Source organism: Heloderma suspectum, chromosome 5, assembly GCF_057233095.1.
Source record: "Heloderma suspectum isolate Gila_16-S chromosome 5, 16-S_ref, whole genome shotgun sequence".
NCBI classification, from domain to species: Eukaryota; Metazoa; Chordata; class Lepidosauria; order Squamata; family Helodermatidae; genus Heloderma; species Heloderma suspectum.
The window spans coordinates 159761060-159775372 of NC_139462.1; the positions used below are offsets into that span (position 1 = coordinate 159761060).

The 14313-nt window shown below is 43.2% G+C and overlaps 1 protein-coding gene across 2 annotated transcripts in view; it reads right to left on the reverse strand.

The window, feature by feature from the left end:
• Positions 1-14313, reverse strand: part of FBXL2 (F-box and leucine rich repeat protein 2) — a 51971-nt gene that overhangs the window by 3948 nt on the left and 33710 nt on the right. Inside the window, exons 10-14 of one of the 2 annotated variants that reach the window (XM_084858026.1) lie at positions 10611-10741; positions 7566-7626; positions 6785-6829; positions 6553-6609; positions 1654-1734 (exon numbers count right to left, since the gene is read on the reverse strand). In XM_084858026.1, the coding sequence (XP_084714152.1) occupies positions 1654-1734; positions 6553-6609; positions 6785-6829; positions 7566-7626; positions 10611-10741 (375 nt within the window). Of the gene's footprint in view, positions 1-1521; positions 1735-6552; positions 6610-6784; positions 6830-7565; positions 7627-10610; positions 10742-14313 lie in introns of both variants that reach the window. The other variant, XM_084858025.1, reaches the window with a different exon arrangement.

The window sequence follows — 14313 nt, forward strand, 5'->3', positions numbered from 1 at the left end:
TAGGAGAATGGGGGGGGCCTTTCAGGGGGCTGCACATGCAAAAGGTTCTATCAGTGACCAAAAAAAATGCTACTGAAGAACAATCTAACCCTGAGGGTAGGAGAGAAGAAGAAATAAGCAGTAAGCTGCTGCCAGTTAATCTGTCACAATGTTTGTAGTAGCTGCCTGCCTTCAATTAAAGTTTTTTGACCACAGTGGGTTTTTTTTAATATAGAGTATTTTAGGCACTTCTTAAGTTGAAGATTCATAAATAACTGAAGGAGTAAGAGAAATGGCTCTGAACTGCCAGTATCCTTCCTCCACTTTTAACAAGGAATTCTTAACAGCCTCTGGGTAGATAGAGAACCCCTTTCCTCTTGCCTCCAATGATTGCTTTGGAGAAGGGGAGTCTGTGCCCCCACAAGTATTTGTGCTTAAAATTCTGAAATATAATGTGAAAGTCGTATAGAAGAAAAAGCAGGCACATTATATGTACAGTATGTGTTATTGCTGGAAAGGGAGTAACCATTTACAAGCAATAAAGCTATTAGTGAATCCGATAGTGATCTCTGCTCCATGGTTTGACCCAGAAAGTAAATATAGGATGAATTGGCTCAGGGAAGATAGAACAGTGTCCTCTGCCAAACCATGATTTGGTTGGTAGATTTAGCATTCTTCTATTTTAGCTTTTGAGATAGCTATAGTTAAGTGCTGAATCTGCACTGATGCTTTGCTAATTGCAGTCCAAATCATAATTTACAAATCTGGTTCTGACAACAGTTTCAAATTGTGATTTGGTGCAAACTCATTAGCAAAAATGCTGGTGAATACATAATGCTATCTTATTCTCGTAAAGGGAAGGCTGAATGCCCAGGGGAGGTGAGAGAAGGAATGAATGTATAGTCTCCTTGGATGGTCCTGATACTTGAACTATAGTTTGGCACTTGGGCAGCATTATCTGCATCACACTACTGTCTGGACAACATTGGCTTGAATGATTTCACATGAGACTTTAGCAAAAGGCTGTCACCGAGTTTTTGCTGGAAGACATCTTGGAACAATTTGCTTCTGTGAATCTCATTCTCCAGAGCTGATACTAACAAAAATCAGTCAAACACCCTAAGTCAAACACCAGTAAGGATATCTGGGTCGTTCTGACAGCCTTTATCCTAAATTCATGAATTTACAGAACGAAATGAGCCTTCAACAGGAGCAGTGTGCCTATCCTTTCTCCCAGCCCTTGATGGGGATTTCAGAAAAAAGCTAGTTATTGGCCTTTTCCAGAAATCCTTATCAAGGAGTTGGAAGGAAGGGCACACTGCTTCTGTTGCAGGCTCACTTTGTTCTGCTAGTTCATTAATTTAAATAGCTTGTGTTGACTTCAGTATTGAGTGTGTTCTTTTTGCTGAATGAATTTCTGCAATAGACACTTTATTAAGACATATGACAAAGGCCTCAATGTGTATTTGAAAAATCGTGACAAGCTACCTTGAGATATTAACACTGAGGCCCTGCACTTCAGCACAGTTGCATGGTACATACTCTTATTCTTTTGATGCCTGCACGGGTGACTTGCTGACAGTCGTATAACTCAATTCTCTCTAAGTTGTGGCAGTTCTCAAGGTGTTCTAGTGTCACGTCTGTGATTAGAAGGCAGTTGTCCAACTCGAGTACCTGGAGTCTTTCATGTCCACATGTGCTGCTGCTCAGGTGCAGAATCCCATCATCTGTGATCAGTTCACAGTGGGACAAGCTCTATAACAAAGAACAAACATATAAAGTCTCACCAATGTATATTTCTCCAACAGGATAAAGAGATGCGTCCTCTCTCAGTCAGGAGGAGAACATCCTGAGATGGTAACTCCTATCCACTTGTTCAAGTTAGGATAGTCCTGCTTTCCAGTGAGGAAAGCAGTACTAGCCGTGACTCCGTGCTCCCAGATGTAGAGGCTTTGAATAGATAAAACAAAAAGGCAAAAGAAAATCAGACATTCTCCTTTCTACCCTTCCCAGCTTAGTTTGGGGGTTCCTTTTGTGTTTACCTCTTGAATTCTACCCTATCCTTACTTGAGCTTCAGCATTTTTTGATATGGAGCCATTTTTCTTCTTTATATCAAGTCTGTTAAGCAGCAACAGAAACCCTAGGCCTAAGCATGGAGTTGGGCTCCATGACAACCAACCGCCTCTTAACAATGCTCAGCATCTACTGCACCCAAGCAAAAGGTACAGCTGTATTGCCAGTGCCTATATCAGTAGTAGTTATGTTATATAACATAACAAATAATAATAATAATAAATGTATTTCATTTCTATACTGCCCAATAGCAGAAGTTCTCTGAGCAGTTCACAAAAACTGCACATCACAATGCAAAATTATAAAAAACATAAAATCTCTGCCATACAAAATGTGAAACAATTTAAACAGCCCAAAAAGTTACAGTAAGATACTGGACCTGCTAAAACTGACATAAATGCCCCATCATATGCCATCAGTTGCTTGGGAACAGAGGATAGTCTTAACCTGGTGCTGAAAAGATGACAGCACCAGGTAGGCCTCAGTGGGAAGAGCTGATTCCATAATTGGGAGACCGCCACTGAGAAAGCCCTTTCTCTTGTTGCCACCTTCTGAGCCACACTTGGAGGAAGGCCTCAGATGTAGAGCATAGTGGCCGGGTAGGTTCATGCCAGGAGAGGTGCTCCATCAGGTATTGCAGTCCAGAGTCGTGTAAGGCTTTATAAGCTGAAACTATCACCATGAATAAGGCTCAGAAACATGGGCACCCAATGCAAGCAGACCAGAGTTGGTGTTATATACTCAGACCTTCAGGTTCCTGTTCTTAATCTGGCTGCCGCATTTTGCACAAATTGCAGCTTTTGAACAGTCTTCAAGGGCAGCCCCACATGGAGCGCACTGCAGCAGAGCATAGGCTACTGAAGCCAAGTTATCCTTGTCCAGACAGGGGTGTAGCTGGGCCACCAGCTAAAGCTCATAGAAGGCAGTCAGTACCACTGAGGCCACTTGAGCCTCAAGTGACAAAGGTGGCTCCATAAGAACCTCCAAGCCACAAACGTGCTACTTCAGAGAGAGTGCAACCCCATCAATAGTGATGGTAGCGCGCTCCAAAACTCCAGATGACCCCACTCAATGGTTTTATGTAGATGTTAAATAGCATGGGGAACAGAACTGACCCATGAGGAATCCCATACTAGAGAGTCCATAGCCAAGCAATATTCCCCAAGCACCACCTTCTGGAGCTGACCATCCAAGTAGGAGCAAAACCACTGCAATGCGGTATCCCCCACTCCCAGCACAGACAGTTGCCCCAGGAGGATATCATGGCCACTGGCACTGAAAGCCACCGAGGGATCAAGGAGAATCAACAGGGTCACACTCCCCCATCTCTCTCCTGACAGAGGTCATCATACAAGGCAACCAAGGCTGTTTCCATGCCAAACCCCTGCCTGAATGCGGACTGCAAAGGATCTAGATAACTGGTCTCATCCAAGAGCATCTGGAGCTGGTTGACCACCGGCTGCTTAAGGACCTTGTCCAGGAAAGAAACATTTGTCTCCGCCCTAAAGTTGTTAAGATCTCCCAGGTCCAGCGAGGATTTCTTCAGGAGTAGTCTCACCACTGTTTCTTTCAGCAGCTCAGGAATACTTCCTCTCACAAGGAGGAATTAATCACCTTCCTGGCCCAGCCAGCTGTTCCTTTCCTGCTGGTTTTTATAAGGTAAGAGGGGCAAGGATCCAATACGGAAGTGGTTGCTCAAACCTGTGTAAGCACCTTGTCAGCATCCTTGAACTGTACCAACTGAAAGCTCATCCAACAAAACTGGACAAGACTGCACTGGATACTGATCCACCTGCTATAACACTACAGTCCACGTCCTGGCGGATGCAAGAGATTTTCTCTTGGAAGTGCCTTGCAAACATATCACATCAGGCCTTTGACAGGTCCATAGTGTCCTTAGAGCCAGCATGAAAAAAAGACCCAGATAACCCTAAAAAGCTCTGTTGGGCAGCACACAGAGGGCTCAATAAAGGCAGAGAGCTACTGGTATTTTGCCGCCTTCACTGTCCCCGAGTTTATTTGCATATAGGCACTTAGCAATGTTCGATTTCATTTGCTGGGAGTTTTCCTCTATCTAAACTCAAGCTGTCTCCTATTTTGTTGATTGCTCTCAGCTCCAGGGGTATACCATGGTGCTGTATGAGTTCTACTCAAGAGCAATAATGTAAAGTGCCTGGGTAATTTCAGCATTCCATAGACTGACCATGGTCTCAATAAGAGCACCAACCATGTCAACCATATCTGGAAACCATCTGGATAGATTAGCCTCCACAGGCAGAACATCTTAATAGCTATCAGTCTGAACAGGAGGTGATGTGACCATGACAAAGGGACCGATTCCAATTACCCTACCTTCAGATCCCCATCCCCATGATCAGTTGAAAAAAAGTCTACAGCAGGCCGTATTGCATGTATTGGGCCGATGACACATTTGACAGTCCCGTGGTTGTCATGAAGGCCATGAAATCCTGAGCCACCTCAGACAAGGTGCCCTCAGCATGAATATTGATGTCCCCCAAAATCAGCAGCCTGGGGGACCTCAGCATCACATCCAACACCACCTCTGTCAACCCAGGTAGGGAGACAGCTGAGTAGCAGGGTGGGAAGTACACCAGCAGAATCCCCAATCTGGCTACTGGCCCAACACAAGATGCAAATGCTCCAGACTAGTAGGCAGGCAGGGAGCCTGGAGAGAGAGACAGAGAGAGAATTCTTATAGACCATGGCAACCCCCACTCCCCAGCCTTTAAATCTACCCTGATACCGAACCAAATACCTGGTGGGCACAGCTGGGAGAGACTAATTCCTCCCTGTTTGCTCATCCAGGTCTCAGTTATACATGCCAGATCAGCTGCCTCATCCACTATTAGATCATGGATGAGGGCAATATTGTTATGCACCAACCTGGCATTTAAAAGCAGCACCCAAGGACCTGAGGGCAGCCTGACAGGGCAACCACCAAACCTGCGGCGGGAGGGACACAGCACAGCCATTAACTGTGGGGGCCACATTCCCCTTACCTGGCTAGCCCTCCTCCCAACACCATATCACCCTCTCTCTACCTGTTACTACACTGATTGGGGCCCCCATTTGTCCCCATATCCTCTCTCCTAGGTACATAGTTTGGCCCTAAGAAGGCAACCAATCCCTCACCAGACTATAAACAACCAAACTGACCAGGGGCTTAGGGAGGAGGCCCTTGTGTTCCTCCCAAAGGGGCAACTCCCTTCAGGGTCTTCGCCACTCCGCTTCTGGCATGGCAGATAAAGGCCTTTCCCAGCTCAACCAATCTGCTCCACTCTCACCGGAGCATTTCATAGACTACCACCAGGAGCTGCAAAGAGCAATCTGGGGACTGCCTGCTCACTGTAGTTACAGACACCATGTCATGGGAGTACCTGCCAGCAACATGTAGCTAATTGTGCAGCACAAAGTGTTACCAATTTCCCCCTCATAGGAAGAGTACATCCCCTTCCATGCCCACCACTTAGAAGTTCTGCAGGACTCTCCTTGAGTAAAGATTAAGGTGCGTGCTACCACCAAACTGCCTAATGGCACAGTGGCCATTTTAAGAGACTATACAAAGGGGAGCACATGAACACAGACCTTTTCCAAGAGGATTTCAAAAATCCTCTTGGAAAACACATTCTGGCTTAAGAAATAGCTTTCCTAATGCCAAATGTTCATAATTTATAATGCTGAGAAAATGTTCTCCCATGGTTCTCTTCCCCCCAATCCCCTCCAGAAAAGTAGCATTAAACCAAGTCAGCTTGATGGTCATCATTCAGCTCAAAGTGCAGGCTTTAACATGTTTGCATTAAATTCAATGGGAGACATGCAGTTGTGTCTGTCTGCAACGGGAACAGCATCTGCAGCATCCATCTATGGAGCTGATTCACCCTCTCTGGTGCCGTCCTGTAAAATCTGCTCCAGGGAGCTGGGGGACTCTTTGGAGAAGATTTTGGGGGCACAAGAGAGCTGCAGGGGCAAGGAGTGGATGAGAAAATTACATTGCATGAGTAGCAGTCTGCTTGTACAACATTGGATGTATCCTAATGTCACTTTAAACCAGGTTGTTTTTAAAGAGACACAATATAATTGATACAATAAAATATAATCTGATTTTTTAAAATCAATTTTTATGTGACCTGCTCTCAGGAGGTCAAGAAGTGGAACTTTAGTGCCCTTTATACTTCCTTGACCCCGCCCCATGACTGGCATACACAAAATAAGCAAACATAGGCAGATTTTCTGTATATTAGGAAATCAGAATCCTACTTTTTCACGTGCAGAATTTGGGTTACTTGGGCACATACTATTTTGCTTAAATTCAGTGTACAAAAAAAACTGCTTATGACCTGCATAGCAGCAAGAGGATGATCTTAAATGTCCTAATTCCCAGCTTCCTTTAACAATAAGATGAAATGGAACACATGTTCAGAAGAAGTGCAATGAATTTATTTTACAGTCCACAAAGAAGTAAATGATGACAAACTTACCAGTGCTTCCAGTTTAGGACAATGAATGGAAAGTTGTATCAATGTGTTATCTGTTATCTAGAAAGGAAAAATAAATTATATGTAGAACAGTGTGTAACACAGTGATGGAAAAAATACATCTTCTGAGGTAGTTTTTGTAGTCTGCAAGTTCTTCCTGGAAACTGAGAATGTCATCTCTGAATAATATATTTCACTAGATTTGATACACAGGCCTTGTACAAACGGCTCTCACCAGAACACATTCTTCTAGGTCCATCTTTTCTAGTTCATGGCAATTCTAGAAGTTAGAACAGACATTCCATAATTAAAAACAGGGCGGAGTTTAGAGTTCTATTATGACATTTTCATACTTTATATATCACTGGTATGCACTGGAAATTAATAATTGGGCATATTTTTCCTCTCATCCAAACGTCTTCAGCACGTGTGTTATAGCTTCTCAGATTAATGAATGTGAATTCACTATGTCCTAATATTTCAGTCAGCCTTTCTGGGTTACTGGAACTACCCTCATGTATAGCTGGGCAAAAAAGAAGGACGCAACCATTTCAAGGGTTAGCTAACCAACTAACCTCCCCACCCCACCAAATAAATAAATGTATCCTTTATATCCTTGAAAATGCAGAGGTATATTGTAAGAACCACATTTAGGGTCAATGTGGTACACTTAGGATGGGTTTAGCTGTAGGAAACCCAGTTATAAGTCTTCACTCATAACTGAAATCACTGGCCTTGGCCAAGTCAGTATACTTTACCCAGGGGTGGGCAACTTGTAGCCCTCCAGATGTTTTGGCCTGCCCTAGCCAGCACAGTGCCTAACCCTGCCCTAGCCAGCACAGCCAATGGTGAGGGATGATAGGAGTTGTAGACCAAAACATCTGGAGGGCTACAAGTTGCCCACCCCTGCTTTAGCCTAACCTGCCTCAGAAGGGTTGTTGAAAGGCTAAAATCTTGTTCTAAGATACTTAGAGGAAGGGTGAGATAGAAACGCAAGTAGTATTAACCTTACCTACCCGTGCTAGAAGTGTAAAACCAGCATCGGTGAGATGGGAACATCTTGCAGCCTCTAGAATCCTGAAAAAATAAATATTTTTAGATTTGAGAATACTGAGAGGGAAGTCTTTAGGCTGACACTAAGAACCTAGTATGCGATTCCATGTGATGTAACCAAGAATGAATCAGCAGCAGCAGCCTGTCCACTGCCCTAGAAGATTATTTTACCATCTCTGTTGGCAATGGGACTGCCAACGTCAAGCCCTGCCACATGACTAAAATCCTGCGTCTATAACTGATATGTTACAACAACCAAAAATCTCCTTGATTCAGACCTGAAAACATTTTAGTCAAGTCAGGTGAAATGAACGAGGCTGAAATCAGTGATTGCCGGTGTCCCTTGCACACATAGATGTGGGTGATCAGTGGGAACTCTGATCATGATTAGGGTTCAGCCTTCGTGCTTGATCACATCCATAGTTTTGATGTTCTGGAATTCTCCACCTCCTGGAATTCCAAGTTGTGGCAGATCCAAGTTGAATTCCAAGTTGTGGGGTGAAGCACCCCAAGGCTATAACCCGGATGAAGTGCCTACATTCATTGTTGTTTTCAGATTTAGAGCCATCATTCATGCCTCCTATTTAGCTAGAACATCATAATGTGCTTGGTTAGAGTGTCAGACTAGGGTGGAGGAGACCAACTTCAAATCCCCACTCAGCCAGGAAGCTCACTGAGTGTCCTTGGGCCAGTCATACTCTCAGCCTAATGTACTTCACAGGTTGTTGTAAAGATAGGAGGAGGAAGTGCCATGTATGTTGCCCTGAGCTTCTTGGAGGAAGGGTGGGATATAAATGTTGTATTATTATTATCATTATCATTATATACACACCTGATTACGCTCTGAACAATTCAGTTGGTGCAAGGCATGACAACCTGCCCTTGATGGGATTTGGTGTCTAGGAGCATATCACAGTAGTGCTCTACAAAATTATTCTACCTTATGCCATTTGTAATAACTTGCTTTAGCTTTCTGGGCGCAATTCAAGACCATCTAGTAGTTGAAGGCTGTGTTAGACAAGCTTGTTGCAATGGAAGTTTAGTACTTCGTTGCAGTAAATATATACACACGCACGCACCTTTTGTTCATCTTCTGTCTTGCATATGCCAGCCGTTCTGGTTCTGAACTTGAACCATTCAAGCCTACGCACATTGCTCTGGTCTTTTAAGCTACTGGTAAAGGTTCTATTGTTGCACCACAGCTGAGGAAACTGGGGTCTATGTTTTCGGAAAGGCTATAAAACATCTAGACTCTAGAGAATAAGTTGATGCAATCCCCAGTTGCCTGGAGGGAGAAAAAGTTGTTCAGCAGGATAATCCTTTTACCTTGTTATGTTTATGTTTTGAAATGTGAAGTTAAGGCCATGGTGTGATAAAGAAAAATATCTTACAAAAGAAACTTCTGGTTTCATCTGGCATGTCATACTTGTTGATCTATCTCCTGAAGAAGTTTAGAATTATTTTTAAAATTAAAAAAGCAGAGGGAAAGGAAGAAAATTTCAGCCATAACCATCATAAAATTAAAGTTACAAAACAAAATATAAAATGCACCAACCTTTCTATATTCACCTTAAGGGAAATAATGCAGAAATACATTGCAAAGAAAAATTCACCTCCACAAACAGACCCTAAGAAGAAGTGGGAGGGGAACAATATCAGGAAGAGGGAGACGCACAACAGATTTGCCAATAAGTATCATTTTTATTTTAAGACTAGCAAATGCCTGAGATAATGTGGGCAGGAGGAGGGGGAAGAGAGTAGGTCGATATACTGGTGCTGGATGTGGTGGGATGGGCAATGCATCTCTGAATGCTCCCTGTGGATACTAAGCCATCCAGTGTAAGGAATAAGAGGCTGGACTTGATGGCAAGTATACCAGTGTATTTTCTTCCATTAAAATGACTGCATGTTATTCAATACCATGAGGAAAAGGTAGATGGGTGCACCCAGGGACATTACTGGACCCATCATTAGCAACAGCACTCAACTGGCTTTTATCCCCAGTGTCCAGGGAGTGGGGTTGGGTGGGGTAGGTTTTTCCAACTTTTCTTACATTATTTTTATCTTGTATCAATAATGAGTGGATTCTACCTTCTTATCCCTTCCAGTGCAATGATTCTATGAGAAGCTGTCCCCAAACTATATGGCATGGTTCTCTTTCAATACTGTCCCTAGTCACAGTCACAAATGAGCAGGGCTTTTGCTTGCCCATCTTTCTCCTATAGTTTTAAACAAATGTTTGAAAAAAAATGCCCAATTATTTATTCTCACTGAGAACACACCACAACTGCATATACTCAGGCAAAATAGACAAAGAAAGCAGGGAGAAAGATGAGGGAAGGCTCAGAGATAAACCACGACTTGAGTATTGTGGTCTAATTAGAAATTCCAAGGGGTGGCTGTGTTAGTCTTTTGCAGCAAAAACAATGAAGAGTTTTGCGGCACCTTAAAGGCTAGCAGATTTATTGCAGCAGGAGCTTTTGTGAACTAAGGCCTATCTTCAGCACATTTTAAGGTATCACTGAAAAGTATTAGGTATACAATCAAGTCTTCAGGATCATTTTGTAATCTAAAATTACATTTTCAGTTAATGTCCAGGAATATGTATGCTTCAATATATCAGACTTTTAAACGTTTACTACACGGCTGCAATCCTATCCATCCTTACTTGGATGGATAGTACCCGATGGAACTCATTGGGTTGGATTCAGATTTAGACATATGCAACTGGGCTGGTGGAAATGGACTTCCCCATCCCGTCCTCCCTACAGCAGCCCCTACAGCTGCCTACTGAATGAGGTGAGCTGTGGGGGGAATTAAATGGAAGCACCTTCTGTGAACAGAGCCGCAGTGGGACTTACTTCTGCATAAACATGCATCGGACTGTGCCGACAATTCAGTTATCACTGAAAAGTATTAGGCACCCATTATTCCCATGACTCCTCAGGATATTCGAGGCAGAGGAAGAACACCACCACTGATTAACATAAGATCTGAGTGATACTCACTTTAGTCTTGGACAGTTCAAACCAAGAGCTATGAGAGAAGCATCTGTAAGGTTTGTACAACCAGAAACACAAAGGGATTGGAGTCGGTGACATCCTTTACAGATACCCGCTACGCCATCATCTGATATTTGCTGCAACACACAACAGTGGAAAGTTTGGTCCTCCAATGTTACATGATCTGTTTTAAGACATTTCAAGCTAACACAACTGAGGGTTATATTGATCGTGTCATACTGTTTAGACCTTATTTGGACATAACGGCAGCATTCAGTGGGAATTCATGGATAAATTAATCCACAAATTGTGGGGGCAAAACCTGCAAACCATGGGTTAACTTGGGGGGGGTTTAACCCGCGAGCAACCCCAAGTGCCTGGGTTTGGACATCACAATAACAACCTACAAACAGAGCATTCATAGGTTGTTGCTGGAAACCAGAAGTGGCTCATGCATGCCACTGCCTAACACTGCCGTTACGTCCAAACAGCCTCTTAGTCATCTGGAAAGGAGTTCCCTCAAACATAGGGAACAGTCTTGCAAGTTATTTCCTAACATTATTTGTTTTTTTTTCAAAGCTGGATTTCCTTTCATCCTTGATCATTTGACATTGCATCAATTTAGGAGAGTCATTTCTAAACACATACCTGTGTGCATTTTGCTGAAGGAAGCAAGTAATCTAACAGCCAGAAAGAAAAAGGGAGAAGCTTACATCCAAACAAGATAAAACATGTATTGGTCTACATGATTCTAGGAAGGTAAGCTAAAGGCTGGAAAATGTGATGGGCTGTCAGGGACAAAGAAAGGGGAAGAGGTTGTATTCTAAGATGTGGAAGAGAGAGAAGTAAATCAATCAGAGCTCACTCATTTGACCCCTGTTCATGCCAACACTTGTGCCAAATCAATCCTTACTGAAGCCATGTGACAAAGAAGTTGATTGCTTTGCCACTTGTCCAGCTCACTTTTAAACGCACTAGAAGGTGAGAATATTTTCATGCATCTCACTGAAAAGTGAACTGAGCTGAAGAAGTGGGGGCAAAATAACAGAAATTACTGCTTCAACAGCTGTCCAACTTCAGTAATGAGTGGCTCTCTATTTTGAAAACGTCAAAACCAAAGTTTTGTAACTGGAACTCCAGCCGGGAGGGGTAGTGCCCTTTCTTCTTCTGCCTTGGTTCTGCCTGCTTTATTTAAAAGTAGGCAGCTCTGCTGTAATTAAGAGGCAAGCTACAAAGCACACACAAAAGGAATCCTCACAGCCTATTTTTAAATGAAAAGAAGCCACAGGAGTACAATTTTGAACACAGGAGCAGCAAGGAGAGAGTATGTCACTGTCTTTCTGCCAACATTTCTCCTCTCCAAAATCTCTCCACATACACACACTGTTCCTTGCCCCACCTCCACCTGGAATCCCAGTTGCATATTCAAGATGGGAAGCCCGGCCCATTCCATCAGGTCTGCTGAGAGACCAGCTCCATCAAGCTCCTCTTTCCCTTAACCAAACTGCAGCCATTCTTTCAGGCTGAAGCAGAGGGAGAGATGGAAGCAGGACCCACTTTATCAGCTCTGCTAAGAGACCAGCTCCATTTGGCTCCTCTACTCCCTCAACTGTTTCCATTCAAGCTGGTCATTACAAGAGCTTTGTAACTTTAAGAACTGGTGCTTGAATTGGCTTATTTGCCTCTTCCCTCCTTATTACTTTTTTCCTTTTGTGTCCTGTCCTTTAGATTGTAAGCCCAAGGCCAAGGACTGTCTTCTTTGTTGTTGATCTTACATCAGCTACCCTGGGAGCCTTTTCAGCTTCAGAGCAACTGAAAATGCTTTAAATAAATAAATAATCACATAAATTTCAACCTCAAAGGTGTATCTGGAACCTTGCCAAGAAGCACATCAGATCAAGCAGCAAAATGACCAATGGAGAAAGGTTTATGTGATGTTTTGTTTAAAAAATTTTTAAGTCACCCTCTAAGATGTTATCCTAAAAGGTGGGATATAAATACATAAAATAAATTAAAGCTCCTTGCCCTGGGACTGATTACCCCCGCTCTGATGCCCCCTAATAACTTTACATTAAAAACAAGAACTCTGGAGATTTCATTTATTTTATTTATACATGGCACACTTTAAGTGTGGACAGCTGGGACAAACTGTGAACTTGCTGCATGCTTATGTTTTCAAAATTCTGAATGCACTTCAGAGACTTTGGTAAAATCTAAAAAGTTATTATTCATTAGAGGTCTTTAGATTTAGGAATACTAAACTTTTTTTGTACTTATGTAATTTTTATCAGCATTACCAAAAAATGGTGAAGCCTAACCATTTAAACTCTCTCAGTGTCCTGGGACACTAGTTACGCTTGCTTATATCTTTCAAACAATCCTAGGTCAGAGCTTTTTCCATCTAACAGTCCCATACTGTCCTGCCCTTCAAGGTACTCATTAATAATAATGCTAAAAAAAGAGTGTTGCTTGAGCAATATATTTTGGCAATAAACATTCTCAAACATTTTAAAAGTAAAAATGTAACAATCGTTACAGGACACATTAACAGATAATTCAATGAATCTCAAAATGTGTTTACTTCAAAAACAAGGAAGCATGGAAAGGTTTAGATCCAACAGTAGTCTATCATGCAGAAGGTTGCAGGTTCAATCCCTAGCATCTCCAGGTGGGGCTGGAAAAATTCCTGCCTGAAACCCTGGAGAGCTCCTGCCAGTCAGTGTTGTCAATACAATACTGGGCTATATGGACCAATAGTCTGAGTCAATATAAGGCAGCTTCCTATGCTCCTTTGGGGTTCAGTATCAGTTTTTTTAAAGTGAAATGATGTGTTGGATCCCAAGAACTATGAGCAGAAGAAAGCTCACAGAGCACATTTCCCACCTCCTCCCCATTGCAGTTTACTACGCCACTGTTAGGGCCCAGCTTCAGCACTGCAGTGGGCCTTGTAGGTTATAGCCAGGATTAGATTAGAAATAGCCTGGAAGAGCTTAGGCCTATTCAGTCTCTGGAATGTCAGAATCTGTGTGAGCTTAACTCTGTCAATGTTCTCAGAGCAGAGCCAGGGGGAGTCACCCAACTCCCTGCCCACCTGTTGGCTTGGCCTTGGCAGGCAGGGAGGCTGGAAGCTGTCCGTGAGAACCTGACAGAGGTGGGGTGGGATTCGCAGAAGGGTCGCCCAGGTTGAAGCATCAATGCTTGAGGGCTGAGCAGTGACGCCCTGTTAAGAAAGGGGCCTTGCTAAAAGGCTAAAGGCCCTTGTCTGTCAAGTGACCTGGAAGGGGTTGGACTCGATGGTCTTGTAGGCCCCTTCCAACCTTACTGTTCTATGATACAGTCACGCCTTCCCTTTTAAGCTAATGCAAAGGCGAACAGCTTTTGCTAGAACATCTTGTCTTCATTGCCCGAAGCCTTCTCTGTTTGGATCCATCATCGTCTGGGCTTTTGGAGGCACTCTGCACATGGACTCTCCCTCAATTGGAACTTTGGATTGCTAAAGCCTTGCCATGAAAAGTACTGTGAGGCTTTTCATAAACTTCAACTCTCGTTTGCTATGGATTGTGTGTCTTTGTCATCAGCTCAGCATACTGGCAGGCTGGGTCTGATCTACGACTTTTGGACTTTCCTCTGCCTCGACACATACAGTGTGGAGTTACCAATGCAAAAGCAGTGGCACAGAACTCCTTGAGTGTCTGGGTTTACCCTTCCC